This window comes from Phlebotomus argentipes, unplaced genomic scaffold (genome assembly GCF_947086385.1).
Source record: "Phlebotomus argentipes unplaced genomic scaffold, Phlebotomus argentipes genome assembly scaffold_18, whole genome shotgun sequence".
Lineage (NCBI taxonomy): Eukaryota > Metazoa > Arthropoda > Insecta > Diptera > Psychodidae > Phlebotomus > Phlebotomus argentipes.
Genome location: NW_026776177.1, coordinates 14,254,637 through 14,274,640, shown reverse-complemented (window position 1 = coordinate 14,274,640; position 20,004 = coordinate 14,254,637). Strand labels below are relative to the sequence as shown.

Sequence of the window (20,004 nt, the reverse complement as noted above, 5' to 3'; positions counted from 1 at the left end):
ATCTCTCTTCTTTATCCATTTTTACTTGTTGAGCTCTGTTACAAATTTTCGCAAATACAGCAGATGTTATTCTAACTTTGCCAGTGAAAAGTTAACAAATTGAGCATGTTTGCAAAGAGACCAACATGTTTCTTTGAACAATACTCAGAGGGTAACTTGAAACTTAGCTGTGATATGGAAATCCATGAAGTGGATATCAACAAGTAAAGTTTTAATTTGTTCTCACAAATAATAGAGTTTATAATCAAATCTCATCATGCTCGGATATTTTCATAACAATTGTTTATAAGAAAATTTCTCCTTGAGCTCAAAATCCACTCAGAGTACTTTCTGGAAGGGAAATTGGGGATTAAGCAAGATGAGAGCGTGGAAGAGAAAAATTAGCTTCTGAATTGACACAATATGAGACAAGAATGGGGTATTTCAAGTTGGATGTATTAAAGTTTTTATGAGACTTTCTTCTATGCATCTGGAAATCTTCGGATGAAATATATTTCTGAGGAATGTGACATAACTTGAAATGTTTATGAGCAAAAGTGCTTTTCCGCTTCCCAAAGATATTCAATTTAATGGTCATCAATGTCCAAAGTGAAGGAGGCTCAATTCTCTTGGAACTCCAATACAAAGTACAATCCCAAAGGAATAATAAAATAAGCTCCTTACGGAGATAGCATGAAAGAAACTGAGGAAATAGATGAGGTTCCATATTGTCAAACATGTGAAAAGTTGCCATTGTCATCCTTTCAATGTGTAACATGACAAAGTTTTTCTCTGTCGTTTTCAAGTCATGTTTAGCATCTCAACCGAAAATTTACATATTTTCCACCCAGAGAAAATTTCCATGAATATTTACTCCTTTTATGTAATCTTGCATATAGTTCTCACGCTCTAAAAACTCACAACTTAACAACATATTCGCATCAATTAATATGCAACTCATTAACAAAAAACTTGTCGGAAATTCCTCGAATCAAGTATCACTTCTGTTCTCTCTTTTGCAGACTGGCAAGCACTTCCACCGGACATCGCTGCTGATTAAAGCATTCAATCACAAATTCCGTCTGGATTTAGAGCTAAACACGTAAGTTAAACTGATTCTGATGGTGAATCAATTCCCATTCATGTCGCATGTGTTGTCAAATACAGTGTTTTACTCCGTGTATAATTCTAAAATGAGTTTCCGGTCTGTGAGTGGCGATTTGCAAAGTCCTCTAAACAACTGTCAGTGGTATTTGCATATAAGCAGATGCTTCAATGAATATGTTTTGTCCGACATCAAACTCCGCAAATTACCCAATTCTCTCTCTTCACCAATGAAAATCTCCAATTAAATTCCCTTTTGAATAAGCTCAGCTATGTTTTGGTCATCGCGCATTCGTTTATTGAACCCTTATTCAACTAGTGTGTCACTGCACAGTCATTTCGCATGAATGCGACATTATCATTCGAAATACTTCCATTGCATAAGTGTAATAAAGATTTCTCAAATACTATTTTAAATCTTCGTGAGTGCTTCAAACCACTGAAAAGAGGAGTCATTTGAATTATAACATGTCTTTCTGAAACTCCTCGTCAAAGTTCGGGAATAAATTAGGAATTATCGGTTATGACAACTTTGCGAAGTACACTCAATGTAATTTCGATGTCACTCACCGCATTTCAATCTCCAAATGTGGACTTCTAGACACAGTAAATAAATGGCTGTTTTCCAACCGTTATTCATTCCATCGTATATTCCCTAAATTCCGGGGGGGGACGGGTGGAAAGCGAAGACATGGAGAAATTCTGTCAAGTTCCAACCCTGCTGAGGTAACCATAGGTGAAAATTCAAAGTTCACCGTACGGGAAATCAGAGAAGTTTATCGTAAATAATTTAATTTCCACGAATCTTCCAAAATTTGAGTGAGAAAAACAGTTTGTAGATATTTTAGGGTGAATTTCGAGTGGAAACTTTCTGTGGTGTCGTCTGTAAGGGTTCTGTACCTGTGTTTTTTGGTTTTCACTGCAAACAACCACAATCGTGAAGTGTATAAGGGAATAACAAATTTCACTCAACCATGAATCCATGTAGAAATATCTCGCAATATAGAGTGAGGATAGAATTTTTTGGGGTTTTATATTGGATTACATTGAGATTGATTTGAGTAGTATTGAAACTGACTAGGATTTTGTGTATAAAGAAACGCATTTACTCAATATGACCAAAATATCAGCTTAAGTAACTTCAATTACAAGCTTAAATGGTTAGTTAACAAATTACTTCCTCATTAGCCTCAGCTTATACTTGAGGATTAAGTTAAAATCTGTGTTTAATCCGTATTCACATACTTTCAACATTAAAACACAAATTCTGCGCTTAAAATCACGCCAAACTTTCAAAGGATCAGAGAGCCAATTAATTAAAATTTACGAGAAATCTCTTAATTTTGCTATAATAAATTTAACGTATTTTGCAACCCATTTGATGAATGCCACAATTGTTTTACAAGGCGTTACCACATTTTCTCTTCGCCCAGAAAAAAAGCTGAGGAGAACACAAAAAGTGTGTGAAAAAGTGGCATGAGGGTGACTTTCTTCGTACGAATTAAACTTTTTCCCAGACGTGAGATCATATAATTGCTGACAATTTAGAAAAACGTGAGTGAAATAAAAAAAACGACTATTTGTATTTAACAGCTGTTACAACTTTCTTTCGTGCACAATTAAAATTAATGAAGGCTAAATGATTGGGGCTGCTTTATGTGCCTGGAAATGGGGAAAGTGTTCCACAATTGAGAGGCCCCAGAATGGCATTTGAAATTTCAGCACGCCAAGGCGCAAAAAGAGCCCATCAACGGCCATTTCGGCGTTCGGCCGGGGAAAAGGCCCTCCCCTGTCAAAATTGGGGACACCCAGGGAAATAAAAATAAAATTGTCAATTGCTGGAATCGGAGCTCCATTCTCTTGATGATGGTCGGGCCAGGGGAACTATCGAGCCGCCGATCCAGCAGCCAATTTGGAGTCTTTGTGTGGCCTCTTTTAGGACATGGCAGTGCATTCGTGCCGCGAGTTTTTGCGCGCGCTCCTCCCAACTTTATCATTTAATCGTGTAATGACTTTCGCATTGGAAGCGTGTATTGTGATCGTGAGTGCTCTATTTCGGCGGAAGAGGGCTCAGATATACTATGTGTGTCAAATGGGGTTTTAAATATTCATTTTATACGCACAGCGGGAGGCATGATGATTTTGCAGTTCATAAAAACAACAACCACAGTCGGTGTTGCTGCTGCGGTGTGAAATACTATTTGAGAAAGGGAGAGAGAGAATAAGCTATTAAGCTCAACGTCCGCTCTGCTTTCATCCTGTGCCTCGTCCGCCCACCCTTGCTTTGGCCCATGACGAATAATTGCAAGTGCAATTTCGTAACTTTTACCCCCTCCGGAAGGTACGAGTAAACAAATTATCTGCACGCAATTGAGCATGAAAAATCAATTTTGAGTCAAAATTGGCGGCTTTTGTGAGTTTTTTCGTCATTAAACAACGTGAAAGGGTATGTAATTGAAACAGAAAAGCCTTCTGATAGAACATCACGGAAGAAAAGCACTCTCATGCTAGATCGGATGAGCTTTTAAGCTCTAAACTCCCTGAAAAAATAAGTTCTGCTGAACACCGAACATTCAAAACGAATTTCACCACGAATTTTTATCAACCAAAATACAAATTCCACTGTAAGTGTACTTTAAATTTGACATCAAAGCCTAATCACCATCACATTAAGGGTTGTGGGTCGTGACGAGATTGCATTCAAAGGACCAGCTCCTTCTATGAATGTTTCATTAAATTTCTCCACCTGATTAGCATTTTACTTTGAAAGAAGTTGACCAAGCGAAATGAAATGCGATTGCTATAGAAGAATTGCAGTGACTGTCTCCGTAGTGGCATTTCCTTCCATTTGTTGTATTTCATCAACCTTCCTGAGTGATTTATTCGTCCATGTTCCTCCACACCACTCGAGATCGGCTTCTGTTTCTTCGCCCATCCAAAGGGTGTTGCCTTTGTTGCTCGGCAAACGTATCCACCATGTTGGCCACTTGCATTCAGCACATCGCCTTTGTGTGCATCCTCAGCTTCCCAGGCGGACCAAGAATGGGCCCTGAATGGAGCTCACAGTCAGGCATGAATGAGATGGACGCTGGGTGGAAAAAGGAGTTTTCCTTTCTTGCAGCACGACGAATGTGCGAGGCAGTATCACAATGAAAAAATATAATAGTGAAAACTGACTGAGTGTTTCTGTGCAGCCACAAATAGAGAAAGGAGTTTCTCAGGCGATGCTAGGGTGGTGAACTGGGTTGAAAGAAAAGTTGCAAGGACCATTAAAGATGTATAAAAACATTTCGCGTTGCAAAGTTGGAGAGCCATACATGAATAAAAGTTTCCCCGCGCTGATGCTGGAGGAGTCTATTCCGCAAGAGCACTTTTTCCCCCCCATTTGTGGTTGCTAATTCACAAGAACTTGATGCATTCACATATGGCTTTTGTCTTCAGCTGCGATTTTGTCGAGAGGAGTCCGGTATTTGCGTGTACGCGCATTTCATTCAAATTACTTGAGGAATTTTCTGTGCCACGATGAGTGAGACGTAAATGGAGGCAGAGTCACTCATTGACTAAGTTTCTGGCGGAGAGCAGTTGGAATTCGAAAAGATGGGGGTGCGAAACAATTAAATTTAGAGCTGAGGTGTATGACTTAGACGGATTTTCGCAGCGCAAAACACTCCCACTCGTTTCGCTTTCTTCAAATTGAAATTCCCACCGAACCGGATGATGCTGATACGGAAATGCCTGACGAGAGCTACAATCTTCAGCTTTCAGTGCCTGGTTCTTAATTAGTTTTAAGTTTATAATTGGAATTATGGTTATTAATTAAAAGTTCCGGTCGTGGTCTACATTCCTAACTATTAAATGTCAAGGAAATGCGTATTGAAGCGGTAAAATACCTTTTGCTTTCGCCTTCACCGAATTCCACGTGTCGCAAGTATCGGGAATTCTTTTGATGCTGAGATTATGTCAATTGGTTTCCATCCTGAACAAGTTGAGGAATGGGAAAAAGTCATAAGAAGGCAAATTATATTGTTTTCATAAAACTTTTTATATGCTGTGCACAGAACTGTGTCTCTGTGTGCCAAAGTATATGAAGAAACTTTACTCCCCAGTGAAAACATTTGTAAGGAATTTTATTCGAAGCCAATATATTTTTATTGAAATAAAAATTACCCCCAGCATGGATACATAAGGGTTAGGATTTTGCCTCATGAAGGGTGAAATGATGTAAGCAAAACAGAACTTTTTCATATGAAAATACATATGCAAATATGTGTGAATGACAGTAGATATGTAATTCGGATAAGAACTGAGCAAATATGGCTTTGACTACTTTTTTGGTTTCAATCAGATTAATTGAATTCAAATCGTTGAACTTGTCAAAATTTCTCCGTTTCCACGCATTTAGCATCGAGAATTTCTCCTGTCGAGTGTATATATTTAACTAAGAGCCTCATTCAAAAATATTTATGTGGCGCACAGTACATTAGGCAACTGCCGCTTAAATGGTGCTTTGGGAAAAGGAGATCATAGATTTATGGCGAGGCATGAAGGTGGGTGAACTTCGTGTCCATGCCTAAAGCAGGCGGTATTCTCCAGTGTAAGTAAAGTGTAATTCGAAAAGATTTTCCGCCAGTTGAGGGTGTTTTCATGGGTACTGCGCGTGAATTCCAAGGAAGGCTTCTCATGCCTCCCAAAACACCCACTATACATCACATTCACCACGAATTTGCACAAATCGCTGAGCATACAAATTTCACATCGTGTCTAATAAAGATATTTAAAGGATTTCCCATTTCCGTTGGCCCGCATTTGGTTTGCGTCGTTGTTCTGCGTGTTGTCAGAAATGAGAAACGTTGAATGAGAAAAAAAAGGTACAGAACAGCCACTGCTGCCACCCATGTATTATTTATGCGCCGGGATTGGGAGTGTGGGATCGGTTGTGATACTTTCCCCAGCAATCGTGAACATTTTTCCCTATCCTGCGCTTATCATGTAAATTACAGGAAAAATTCTACAGATGTAATGCTTATCTCGTCGCAAAATTCTCCACTCACCATAAATCCTCTCCCTGTGGTTCTCTATATTGGCATATATTTATTCTGATCCATTAATTCTTCTATCTTTCCATCCATTAGAATCTTATTTTGTAATTTGGCGATGAAAAAAATTTAAATAATCCCCCAAAGTTTTTCTCTTAGACCAAAAAATAATCAATTACGATAACAATGGCACATGAAAAAGTAATCGGAGCTGTTTAACTTTCACACACAACAGTATTTCTTTTGATCTAATCTCTCACATTCTCAGCATTCTCATTCATTTCACATTAATTTTGTGGCAACGCGTGACAGGAAATTCCTAATGTCCACACAACAGTTCCTTCCTGGGATGCGAGACTTTCGAATTTGGAAGGACTTTCGCCAAATTAATCCGCCAACGCCAATTTAGATTGATTCTCAAACAGAGTACAAAATACTCCATTCATCAACATTGACAAAATACTCATTTCGGTTATCAACAAATTTTCAAGTGAATTTCTTAGGCGAATTCCCATCAGAGTTGACTTACAAAGACCTCATGCTTGATACTGAGAAGAGCGCAAAGTATTCAGTATATCTTTTTCATGGAACATCACTGTAGCGCAACTTTCAGTTTGCAAGTTCAATATTTGCCAATGGAACTCGGAGACGTTGGCGAAAAGGAAATTCTTTCGCGAAGAGATATTGAATTTCAATGAAATTGCTCTTTTCCGTTCTCATGGCATTTTTGGCGTAGGCATAGAACGGGTGAGGATAAAGTGCGTAGGATTAGAATTACTCTTGGCTTCTGGAATTTTCAATATCTATAATGGATTTAACACTAATTGCATTATGAACTGAAAAGGATTTTCCCTAAATGGAGATACAATAAAACTTTGAACGGAATTGATGATTTCTGTCCCAAAATTTGACCTGTAAAGTTTCAATCAGCAGAAGTTAAAACATATATTTTGCAAAATGTAATCAGTGGTGTGATTTCAATGCCACATATCGTCACTATGTGACAACAACACAACCTTCGGAAAAAGTAAATCCACAAAAAAGAACACACTTTTCCGTGGATTGAAAATTCTCAATATAAATTAAATTTTTCAACTTTATCCCTCATGATGTTAGTGAGTGACATGCTGAATATAAAATCAATACAATCTCCTGCATGTTCTGTAGCTCGTTTCCCATTATGGAAAAAGTTGAAATTCTCTACAACACGAAAATACGGCAAATTTTTCACACATCATTTGACGTTTCCGTCAATTTTCCATGAAATCCATTATGAAAATGGGTGTAAAATTGAAAAATTAATCTCTCACAATTTCCATTTCCTGGGCACACTTGTAATCACAGGTTTTGCCCTCGATATCTATGCCAAAGGATTGCATTTAACCCTCCATGAAGAATGTGACGGATTAAACATTCATTTGATGCAACCTCTCATCAGTTATAATCTTTCGTGTATTTCACACCTTCGCTGAGCAAATATTTGCACTTCCGAGTCATCTCTTGCGTGGTTCTCCGCCCACAAATTCGCTCGACAAACATAGTCAAAATTATCTATAGAGACGTAAATCGTTTGCATAATGTTGCATATGGATATTTATCGGTTTAAAATGTTTTCACAATAGTGGTATTACATGAAAATTGAGTTATATTACTTCCACTCAAAGTATTACAAAACATACATTAAATAAATTGAATAATGCAGAGTTTGAAATAGAATTTAATACAAAATGCTTGTTATTTTGTCAGGAAAATGCAGTTATTACCAAACACCAATACACACTTCTTGTTCATCAGGATTATACAGGATACTTTTTTGCTATAGTTTGTAGTGATATGAGACAATTGCCTCAACTTAAATACTCTTTAAGCCTGAGCAAATAGCGAAATGGGAAATTCTCCACGGGAAATTGTTGGCATTGTCATTCAATGCGAATCACTATTGGATTGACCTCCATTCCTACTGCCTTATGGCGACCTTTCGCCAAGATAATCTGATATAGACAGAAAGGACAAGGCATAAGATGGAAATTAGAATAGTGGATGGAGAAAAGAGTGTAGTTTCTCTGCAGTGAGAAATTAAGTCGTTCTATTTGATTATGCTGCCTTCGTTTTTAATTTCCGGCTTCTTTGTGATTCACCCCAATAAACTGATGACTATCACAGACAGATTAGGCCGACAAGACTTGAAATTTACTGAGTTGTTTACGAGACATTGCAAAACTCAGTCAATTGAAACTTGAGGAATTTTCACTGTTGGACAAATGAACTATTTTCCGAGAAAAGTGAAGCCGCATTGGTGAAAATTCCACTCAGCACAGCAAACATTGCAGTTTACTTTCTAAATTGCCACACACACACACACACTGCAAGCTAATTGTTTAAACACATACGAAATGAAATGTCGTAAGCCGATAATATGAAATTTTCACCCTTTTGTTTATATCAACAATTTACACTATAAAGTGACACAAACATACGCTGAAATCGCTCTCAAACAGCAGCAAAGAATGGAAATTTTAGCGAAAAAACTTTGCAATAAAGCTAATTCTAGGAAAGATGCCCACTTTACTCACGTCAATTGCAAAATTAAGAAGGAATCTTTAATGATTTAAAGTAATTGTTTTAGAAAGTATTTTTCGCCCCCAAATCTACTTTTTAATGGGCACCAAAATGCTTTTAGCCACCGTTTTCTGGCCTTCCCATCGGCAAAAGGAAAGCTCATCATGGGCACTCAAAGCTGGCGGAAAGCTAACATGAGGATGTGGAAGTAATATTGAATGGGTGGCGCGGAAAAAATACACACGGAGAATGGAGAAAATCGAGTAAATTTCGTTATACAGTCAAACTTTTCTATTAAATTGTGCCATTTAAATAAATTTAAGACCACCCTCGTCACGGGAATATCTGCATAATTGTACATAGCACAGATAGAGAGGAGAGATATCTTATGCTGTGGAAAGAAAAAAGACCATAGAAAAGAATGGCTTTATCCGCGCTTTCACCCCCTCGAAGAACATGGAAAGACAAAGAGAAGAGAGCCCAAAGTTTTTTTTCTCACGATTCCAGGAGAAACTGATGAAATGATAAAAGTTACTTTTACACATTGGAATTTCTATAGTTGTGTGAGATAAAACTGCGCTATTACAGTAATAAAAAAATGTGTGAGCAATGTTGCTGCACAGTGAAACTCTAGCTAACAAAGACTCTTTCTAACATTACAGGCAACTTTTGGCGCCAAATATGATGCAGAAGCACTATCTACCCACAGGATATCCCCAGGACTCACATAGGGTAAGAGCTGTTTTAATGAAATATTCAAGTAAGAGATGGTAAATATAGAGCACAAAATCGAAAGGAATTTCTGATAACAACGAAATATCAATTTATTTGAATAATAATCAGCTTTTCATACACCATAATTTCGAACTGAAAATCAACTATGTGCTCACAATAGAATAAACTAGCGCTGGAAATAATAAAGCATCCATAATTATTTACCAGTGCTACGCATTATTTTCTGTTACAATAGTTGCCACACAGTGAAAGAGCCTCATTATATTGTTTTAACTGCTATAACGATGGTAAATTAATAATCATGAACCGAGGCAAGAGACTGAAAATGTTACACGCATTAAAGTGCGACAACTCATGATAAAAAACAACCCTTTCTCGACCTTTTTGCGCAAACCCAACCCAATGTAATTCGGCCCACATCAGTTCAGGGCAGAGCCTAAACAAAGAACATTGATGATTGCCAATATGAGGATCAATTCTGACAGCCAAATTAAATCGTGTCGTGATTGATGATTGAACATTTGACACTGTGGCAAAAACTACATATAATTTGACTAAAGAATGGCATAAAGTAGGAAATAATGTGACAGTTCACACACATTCTGTTTGTTTTTCACCCACATTGGGGAAAATATTGCCTTTTTTTGCCCACTTGACAATAAGACCGAAATGCGGATTCTTATCGTGGGTGGAATTATGGCGTGTGTTTATCAGATCGGTAATTCATTTTAATGGCACAAAGAACGTGAATCATAGCAAGAAATTCATCATCGTCCAATTAAGATGTTACATCCAAGGACTTTTACGCAGTGTGGAATTTTATTGAAATTTTTTCGCCCTCAACAAGAAATTCTTCATTAAAATTCATTGGATATCCCACCCAGTAATTGTCACACATTAAGGGTTGATCTCGCCAGTGAGACTGTGTGAAATTACTCTTTTGAAATTGCATTTTTCATCTCAGGCGAAACCAGAGAAAAATGTATGTGGGTGAACGAGGTTTGCCCTGTGTGCAAAATTCACAACTGCAGAGGTGAAATTAAATTGCGATTATGAAACATCTCCCCGTAGAATCATTCACTTGAGAGCAATACTCCGTATTCCATACAGAAATCTAGAGCCAGAGATGCTTTAAATCTCAATTAAAGTTTTTGCCCCTTTTTAATTACAATTTAATTAGGTTTTCTGCAACCCCTTTCGCATCTCCAACCCGTGCACTCTATTTATACGCAACTGCCACAAAACAAAGGCTCATTTCAAGGATCTGCATATGTACATATTCCCGTACATAATTTACATGCATATATACAGCGAGAAGAGGAGAATTTATATAGAGTTTGTTGTACATTACACACGCATACACGGAAAATTGGCGGTTGTGTATTCAGAAAGTCAGTCGATACAATGACAAAGTGAAACTTTATTTTCGTAATTTCACCCTCACTTCCCAGACTCCACTTTCAGAAGCTATATATGCAATTTGCAGTAAACTCATTATTACTTCAACAGCCTTTACATTGAGTAAATCTCAAAGGAAATTAAAAGTAGTCGAGACAAATTCAACTACAAGAGTGAAGTATCTCAGAACTCACTTTGCGTTTATTTTTGAATTTCACTGAGCACTTTATCAAAGTTTGACTCGAAGTTTAAAAGGAGACAGCTCAGGTATAAAACACGACAGAGAAATACCGTAAAAGTATAAAAGAAGCAGTTAAATTTAGTCTCTATGCTGACATCAATATCATTAAAATCATTAAACATTTTCCTACTTTCCTATTTGTCGTGTAATATGTTTTAAATAGTCCAAAAGTTTTATATGTTTTCATGTAATCAGCCAGAATGTTATCACCCGTGGAAGTCCGAAAAGTCGATTTTCATATAATTCACACGCATATGTATTGCATGGTATTCCGGATTTACACACCCTTTCATTTGCGATCACTGAGTAAGAAATCCGTAAAGCTCTTTATCAAGGAATTTAAATTGCGAAATATTATGATTTACTGCTGAACAGCGCATTGCAGAGCTGCCAGAACTCAGTTACATAGTTAAAATGTCATTTTAGAATAGAGAATTGAGCCTCTGACCGAATCAATGAACATCATTAGTGGAATCAATTCGCCGGAAATTCATTTGTTATCCCTCACCACGGAATAATCCTCATTTGAATATTATATTAAACAGAACGAAGAGTTGCAAAGCGTATTATAAATTTTATATGTACTCCACCATTTGATGCAACACTGTGCATGTGTAATAAACATATCAAAAAGGATCACGCAATGTGGGAAGGGGCACAGCTTTGTGCGAGTGAGGCATTCCAACGAGGGAAAAATGACAGCGATTGGACGTCAAAGATACACATAAATTCACTGGACTCGAGACTCAGCGATTGAATTTGTCTGCTTGCAGGAAATTGAGCACTGCTACTATCATGGAACTGTGAAGGATTATCCAGGTGCCAGTGCAGCCTTTCACACCTGCAACGGTGTCTCCGGAGTCATTCACGTGGGCAACGAAACGTTTGTTATTCACCCTTTCTACGGTGGCGATCTATCGGTAAGTTTTTCCTCTTCCAATGCCCAGAAAAACACAACTCTCCCTCCAAGTGCCATAGCTTTAAACCCTTCTTAGCACACACATTATCTCCCACTCTCGGCGTCATGGGCGTTCCTGTAATCTCGAAACCCAATTTAACTCTCACGTGAAATTTCTAGTCAATATAATATCGCCCATCCCAGAACACAGACGAGGCAAGTTGAAATTCAAAACCCCAAATCCTATTATTATAAAGGCAAGTGCTTAGAGACAAAATATATCTGATAAACTCACGTGTATTTATACATATATACAATCCATACTGTTGATGGAGGGAAATTCATCAATTTTCATAAAAGGGATCCCCAAACTCTATGAGATAGATTGAGGTTTTGCGAAAATCCCCACCGAACCTGTGTACTATTTCAAAATTTGAGATACAATTCCCGAACTTTGAGCCAAAGCAAAAGTTTTACGACTATAAAAAGCATATCCTGACCAGAGATTATTCCACTGGTCATGCACTGTTTTGTCCACTTGGGAGGATTCTATTTAGGAAATTAATTTGCAAAGTAGTTTGTACAATTGTCTATTGAGAGTACACCTGAATTACCGTGCAGAATTATTATTTCTCCGACGATAAATGCATAGAAAATATCAACATTTTCCTCGCAAATTTCATACTCTACTCCATCTAACATAATCCAATACAAGGATATCGATTTGCAGTATGAATGAAGGTTTAATTGTATATCAACAAATTGTATTGGGTCATGTGTGGTAGAACTAATTCTACACCTCAAGCCTTCAATTGAAAATGCTGACAGTGCTTGTTTGAAACTGTCATACCATCCACAAATTGCGTATCCTACATGTCCATAGCATTTGCTCTGCGAGTTCCTTAGTTCAACTTGGCATGAACGCTGCATTGGATTGTCATTCCGTCTTGTGAGATTAGATCCCCAAGACATTCCCTACGTTCAAGAGGGGAGTCTTTTGTGAGATCCGAGATGCTGATTCCGACACAATTGTCATGCCATGATGCTTCAGCTCGTCTCTGTCCAAAATTAAACACTCTCGACCTTTGAGCGCACGTTTAAGGAGAGAATGAGAACCGCCGCATTGTTTAACACTATACAAAATGCACTCCAATGGTGCATTTATGTATGTATTCTTTGAGAAATGCAATTAAAACCTCATTCCTAGCACACTTTCGCCTCACCAAGAACTCTGTGGAGCTTTATTAATTTCAAAATCGGAATTCCACCCTGTCACACTCAACATTCCCCATCTTCGCCATCATCTGCGATGGCGACTACAGTGAGGAGTGGAAGCAAGTGGCGGAGAACACACAAGAAAGGAAACGGAGGAAAATGCTGAAATCACAAATGATTGAGGGATTAATTGCAAGAATCGATTTTGGTTGTTTGTCGTATGCGATGGTGATCTTTCAATTCTCACCCCTTCTTCGGCGTCTCACCACCTGCCATCACGTAAATTGAAAGCTCCCTGCACGCCCAGGAAAATCGATAGTCATCGAGAAAAAGAGCATGAAGTTCATGCTGAACAGTTGCATGTTTTTCTATTTGAACAGCGAACTCTTTCGCTATCTAACCGCATAATTGTTTTGATAACTTCATCGCCAAATGTAACGTGCTCGAAAACCATCGTGAATTTAAACACTTTTGCTCCTTCACTCTAATTAACAAATCACCCAAAGCGTGTACGCCAAAGTTACATACACTTAATTATTGTTCCAAAACATTTTTGCCTCTCCAAATCCATAACTTTTGTGTAAACATTTGTTCCCCGAATGTACACCACACGCATGGTAAATATTATAATGGTTATCGTTAATTAAAACTCCATCATAATTGATAACGCGTAAATTTTCAAACATTTTCTATGCTTCCACGTGTAGTTTATATTTTGTGCATAAATTGATGTCATGTAGCAAAGCAGATTTTCTCTATTTTAACCCTTAATTAATGATTTTTCAACAAAAAGCTAGCAAATTGGCAAAATTGTAATTATTTTGAACAAAAGTCGAAGCATCGAAGTTAAAAACATTACCGGATTAAATAAACATTAATTACTAGAAAATCATATTTCAATCAATTTTCAACATTTTGTGCTGAATTGAAACCAAATTGAGCTTTTGCAAAGCCTTAAAGATTTTCCCACCGAGTGATGAGCCATTTGTCTCATAAATTAGTTCACTGGCCATTTTTCACATCTGCCACATGAGCTTTCATTCTTGTGGCACACATAAAACACCCAAAGTGTACACAATAGAAAGAAGAAAAACACGAGAAATCTCGTGGTGAAGCAAACAGCCAGCGACAGGATATAAGAAAGCTCTATTCTTTTCGCCATAGCGTTTGCTTTTCCCCTCAGCTGAGCCATATCGTGTGCGGAAAATAAGCAATTCAATTGACTGGCGTTAATTCAAATAAAATTTGTGCTCCTCAAATTATATTCCACTTGAAACATTTTCCGCTTATGGAATCTCCTCACGACATCATATAATGTGCGAATAGAGCATCATTCTCTGTATTTACTCGCCTTTTCATTCACATATGAAGGATGCGCCATTCTTTCGCGCGCAAAAAGGAACAACTTGAATTTCGATCTAGCGCAACCTCTTCAAATTTACTCCCATGTCTGCTTCCGGGGCTTCCGGCCTAGCTTCGGAGCATCGAGAATGTGTAACGCACAATCAACAATAAAATTTTATATCTCAGGATTCAATCAATATTATATGAGTATTAAATAAATGCCTCTGCTCGTGGCCCTCATTGGAAATTCAGTGAGCATTCCGCCTATAAAAAAGTAAAATGTAAACCAAAAAGAGAGCATGAGGATCTCTCTCACTTTCTCATTTAGAAAACCATACAAAGGCGCTCACTTTCACAGGATACTCATCCATATTCCCATTTTCCATACAGCAAAATTCCCTGCCATATTCCCGACTAACAAGAACTAATGCTTCTATAGAATAGTTTCCTATTCCAACACTTCTCGCTATCCCTGGATAATCCGCTATTGCAAATATGCAGGAGCACGTATGGAAAATGCAATGAATTGTAGCTTGATTTCTACATATCTATCAATTTTTGTATTCTCCACTATCACCATTTGCATAAAACTCATTCGAGACTGACGAGTGGCTGTGAATACAATTAAATGATTAAACGAACTTACCAAGTGAAGTTCTATCATAATTGTACGAAGCTCCTCTTCCGAGATGATCAACTTTGTAGTAGTCCTTCTACTCCAGCCGATTTTGCACACGTTTCGTAGATAATTTTGAAAAATTATCCGCCACTTATCCAACAGTGGCGCTGGCGCTGCCACGAATGTCATTATTTTAAAGTTGTATAGGCCGTAACAATTATTTAGGGTTTATAAATATAGGGAATTCTGGGTGGGTATGATCATCTCGGAAGAGGAGCTTCGTACAATTATGATAGAACTTCACTTGGTAAGTTCGTTTAATCATTTAATTGTACTCCGCTCCTCTTCCTCGATGATCAACTTTGTAGATGTTCAACGCGATGTTACGGCCGCGAAAGATAAATTATATCCATGAAATTTGATTATTGATTTTATATTTCATAGATTAACTTCAGCTTAGATCTTATTTCTAACAAGATTTTTTCTTTAGAAATTCATCCCTGTAGGATTACATTGGCAAAGGATTCCTTGTTGTTTGCCAATGGTAAGTTATAAAACTTGACGAAAGTATGTGAATTCATTGTCCACCCAGCAGTCTTTTTAATCACTTCAATATCTAAACCCTTTCTATTTGCCGCCGAGGTGGCAGCATGACGTGTAGAATATCCCGAGAAAACAGTAGTGTCGATCTCACACTCTTCCAGGACATTCTTAACCCAATGACTGAGAGTTTGGGCGCCTACTAATTTATGTGGACGTTTATGTGATATAAAAAGTTGTTTTTCTGCGCCTCTTAGTTCATTTGTTTTGCTCAAATAATGTTTAAGAGTCGACGCCACACATAATTTGGGTTCTTCATTATAGAATGGGATGATTAATACAGGTTGAGATCGGCCAACACTTGACGTCTTGATTCTCTTTGGAATCCTTATTTCAATTCTCTCTTCGGTCTCTCTAATATCCTCGATATTTATCAATGAGAAAGTCTGCATTCGATGTCCCGTAATAAGAGCCAGGAGGATTATCAATTTAAATGATAGATCTTTAAGAGTTAGTTCCGCATTGATGGGTTTCTGCTTATATAGCTCTAGCACGACTTTAGGATCCCACGTACTATCGTATTTTGGCTTACTGGGCCTGATTCTAACAACTCCTTTGAAGAATCTTTTTAATCCTTCATCTTGGGCCAACCAAGATCCAACTATCATCGATAGGGCTGATCTATATGAATTTAGCGTACCATAAGAGACTCCCTTGTTAAATTCAGTAGTTAGAAAACGAAACACACTTTCAGTATTCGTTTCAAAGGGGTCCAAATTGTTGTCTGTGCAGAACTCCCACCATTTTTTCCATCCTGTGTTGTACTGCTTCCATGATGACTCCGAAAGAGATTGTAGGACTATCTCATGACTCTCCGACGGGATTCCTTTCCTCTCGCAGCTCTGCTTGACAAGACTCCTGCCACCAGGGTAACTCCTTCCCAAAATTGCATTTGCCTGTCGACGGAAATGATACATGTATCAGCTTGAAATTCTAATAGTTCCGAAATAAGCATCGATTGGAAGATCGGAAACCATGGCTGAGTTGGCCAGTAGGGTACAACAACGATCCCTTCGGCTTTATCATGCTCGATTTTTTGCAAGACTCTCAATATTAGAGAGAATGGAGCAAATGCGTAAAAGAAATAATCTTTCCAGGAAATTGTAAATGCATCTACTGCTATCGATTGAGGATCTTTCTTCCATGACACAAATTTCCTGCATTTTGCATTTACTCGTGTTGCAAAAAGGTCAATCTCAGGCTGTCCAAATTCCGCGACAATGCAATTAAACGCTGAATTCGACAATTCAAACTCTGTGTTAGAATGTAATTTACGTGATTCTGCGTCAGCGTCTGCGTTATCTTCTGAGCTGATATATGATGCGAAAATCCATAAGTTTCGCTGCTCGCACCATCTCCAGATGTTCTTGGCCAAAATGCTTAAATCTGTCAATTGCACTCCGCCCATTCTGTTGACGTAGGAAATTGCTGTAGTATTATCTACACGCAAGAGAATCTGACAGTCTCTTTTATCCTTTGCAAAGCATTTTAGTCCAAAAAATACCGCTGTCAACTCTAAGAAGTTTATACTCTCTTGTGTTTCACGATCAGACCAGAAACCACTTGCTCTTTCTTCATTGTAAATAGCACCCCAACCTGATTTGGAAGCATCCGTGAAAATTACATGATCGTAAGACGGATATCTGATGGGATTTATGCTTAGTGAGCCCACAGTTGCCCACCAGTTGAAATCTTCAACCACCTCTTTATTGATAGTTAATCTTCCTTTGTAACTACCATTGCTATTCAAAAGAGCGTTAAATTTTAACAGTTCACTGGCCTTGGTGTAGACCAAGCCGTATTTAACTGCCTGGCAGCATGATACAAGAAAGCCTAACGTTTCAGCAAATTTTTGAATGCGATACGTCTTATTTTCCTTGAAGTTACTCGTTAAAGAGACAATTTTCTCTCTCTTTGCCTCTGGAAGTTCAACTGACATCCTCCTTGAGTTGTAAAACACACCGAGAAATTTGCAGTATTGTGATGGTTTCATCTGGCTTTTCTCGTAATTAATTACGAGACCCAACTTCGTCAGGATCTTCTCAGCATTCGTCATATTATTTGCGCAAATCTGAGACGATTTTCCCATTATCAGAAGATCGTCAATGTAAATGACTAGTGGAATCTCCAAACTTCGCAAATAATAAGCCACGGGCTTCATGATTTTTGTAAAGACGAATGGGGCTGTACATAGTCCGAATGGCAGACACGTGAATTGATAGAGATTGCCATTAAACGAGAATCGTAGGTATTTTCTATCCCTCTCATCGATCGGGAGTAAATAATACGCATCCTTCAGGTCTATTGATGCCATATAGCAGTTCTGCGTCATGAGATTAGTGACAGTACGACCGTCTTCCATCTTGAAATGCGGAGGATCAATAAATTGATTCAGTTGTTTGAGATTTATAATAAATCGATACGAGCCATCAGGCTTAGGGACAAGAAATATCGGAGAAATAAATTGCCCCTCCTCCGCAGAGCAAATCTCAATTGCAGATTTTGCTATTAACTCATTAACGGCTAAAGTGATATTCCTGAATTCACTTTGAGAGAATTTCTTCTCATTTGGCGGTCGAGGTTGATGTACATGGCGAGAAAATGGGATTCTGTACCCATCTAGCCAAGAGAGAATTACTTTATCTGAAGTAATTTCACTCCAACTCTCATAAAAGTCTCTCAACCGACCAGCCCGATGACCTACCGTCTCTAACGCCGGCGTCTGGAGTCTGACGTGGTGCGACTCTTCTCCCTAGATTTGTACTGGGTCTGCTTCCTCGACGAAGTCTGCTTCTTTGCCCCGCTGGCCGCTGTCGAAGTCTTCTGCGTTCGCTGATGCTGTCGCTGCGGGGCTTTCCAGTTTTTTGTGCGTGGAGTCGACTCCTTGAGATCCTTCGATGCAGCCTGGAGAGTTTTGGTATTCTTGATTGTCTCCTCCAGTGCATCACCAAACAGAAATTCTCCAATTTCTGTTTCCTTCAGAGTATCTCGCATGGAAGCACCCACATTTGCCACAATCAGGGTCCTCCTGATTAACGCCTGGTCGTGCTGTACATCAGAGATGATTTTATTGGCATCGGAAAGAGTCTCAGCGAGACTCTTCCATTCCGGAGGTTTAGACGTCACCACCACAGAAAGCGCTGTGGCGATTGCTGACAAGGCAGCAGAAAGCTTCTCTTGGCGTTTCACAATTTGATTGTCACGTGAAACGACTTTCTCAGACATAGTAGCCTTCACAACTGGGTTCAGTTTTGATGGCTCGAATTTGCCGCAGTTCTTTGGCGGAGGATACTTTGCAGTTAAGATCTTGAGCACATCATCTGGAATTCCCTTGCCAATGATTTCATCCCAACGCACGGCCATTTCGGGAAAGACTTCCGGAGCAGAGTCTTTTTCCTGGTAAAGACGCTTTCCCAGGACTTCAATAACTTCACCCGCGGTGAGAATATCAGCCTCATCGTTGTCGATGATAGCCAGATCTGGTGGAGGATCTTCCTCACTCTTGTGAGAATCGCTTTCAGCCTCATTGTGGGACTGAATTGAAGGAATGTCGTCCTCCTTGCGCGACCTGTCGGGGCTCTCACTGCTGCTCAGCGAACTCCTGCTCCTCGTCCTGTGTCTGGAGGTGCTCCTAATCCTGCTCCTGCCCCTTGAGGTGCTCCTGTTCCTCCCTAAGTTCATAGGAAGAGAAAGAATTTAAGGTTACCTTCAATTCTGAGATGTCAATGTAGACGCTCTGAGATGTCAATGTAGACGCGAGATTGATGTGGGCAGGAGACGATGCTAGCCTTGCGCATCAATGAGAGATATCGCTCTCAACCGGAAGGTGCTTCTCCTTCGAGTAATGACTCAGAAGGGACGTGTGATGCACACTTAAGGCTATGCTTATAGCCTTTAAAGCACGCTCAAGTGAAAACTAGAGCTTTCCGGGGACACAGTGAGCATGGCTCACCTCAGACAATGGCTGTCCGGAAGCATAAAAAACAGTAGAGCAGACCGCGCCTGGCTCAATAGCTTTTTATGTGTGTCCAATGCGCTGTGGTCAGGGCATGACCTGACCACGATGAGTGAAAACTCATCTTTTGGCTATCCGGAGTGTGGTGTCATAACCTCACTTTAGGTGTCTACAAAGAAGCAGAAAGTTTTAGTTCTATTCTTACCGTGACGCTTCTGCTTCTTCTTCCGCTTTCTCTCCCTCAGCTTCCGCTCCATCCTGTCGAACCGCTTCGCCAATTTCTTGATTTCTTGCTCCATTTTCGAGAGCAAAATCACGAAC

General features: G+C 38.9%; 1 protein-coding gene across 9 annotated transcripts in view; it reads left to right on the top strand.

Moving 5' to 3' along the window:
• The window catches only part of LOC132259713 (disintegrin and metalloproteinase domain-containing protein unc-71), a 168,618-nt gene that overhangs the window by 123,706 nt on the left and 24,908 nt on the right, over window positions 1–20,004 (top strand). For all 9 annotated transcript variants that reach the window (XM_059757451.1, XM_059757447.1, XM_059757450.1 and 6 more), the window contains 3 exons: window positions 1,002–1,081; window positions 9,341–9,410; window positions 11,826–11,972. In XM_059757451.1, the coding sequence (XP_059613434.1) occupies window positions 1,002–1,081; window positions 9,341–9,410; window positions 11,826–11,972 (297 nt within the window). The remainder of the gene's footprint in view (window positions 1–1,001; window positions 1,082–9,340; window positions 9,411–11,825; window positions 11,973–20,004) is intronic.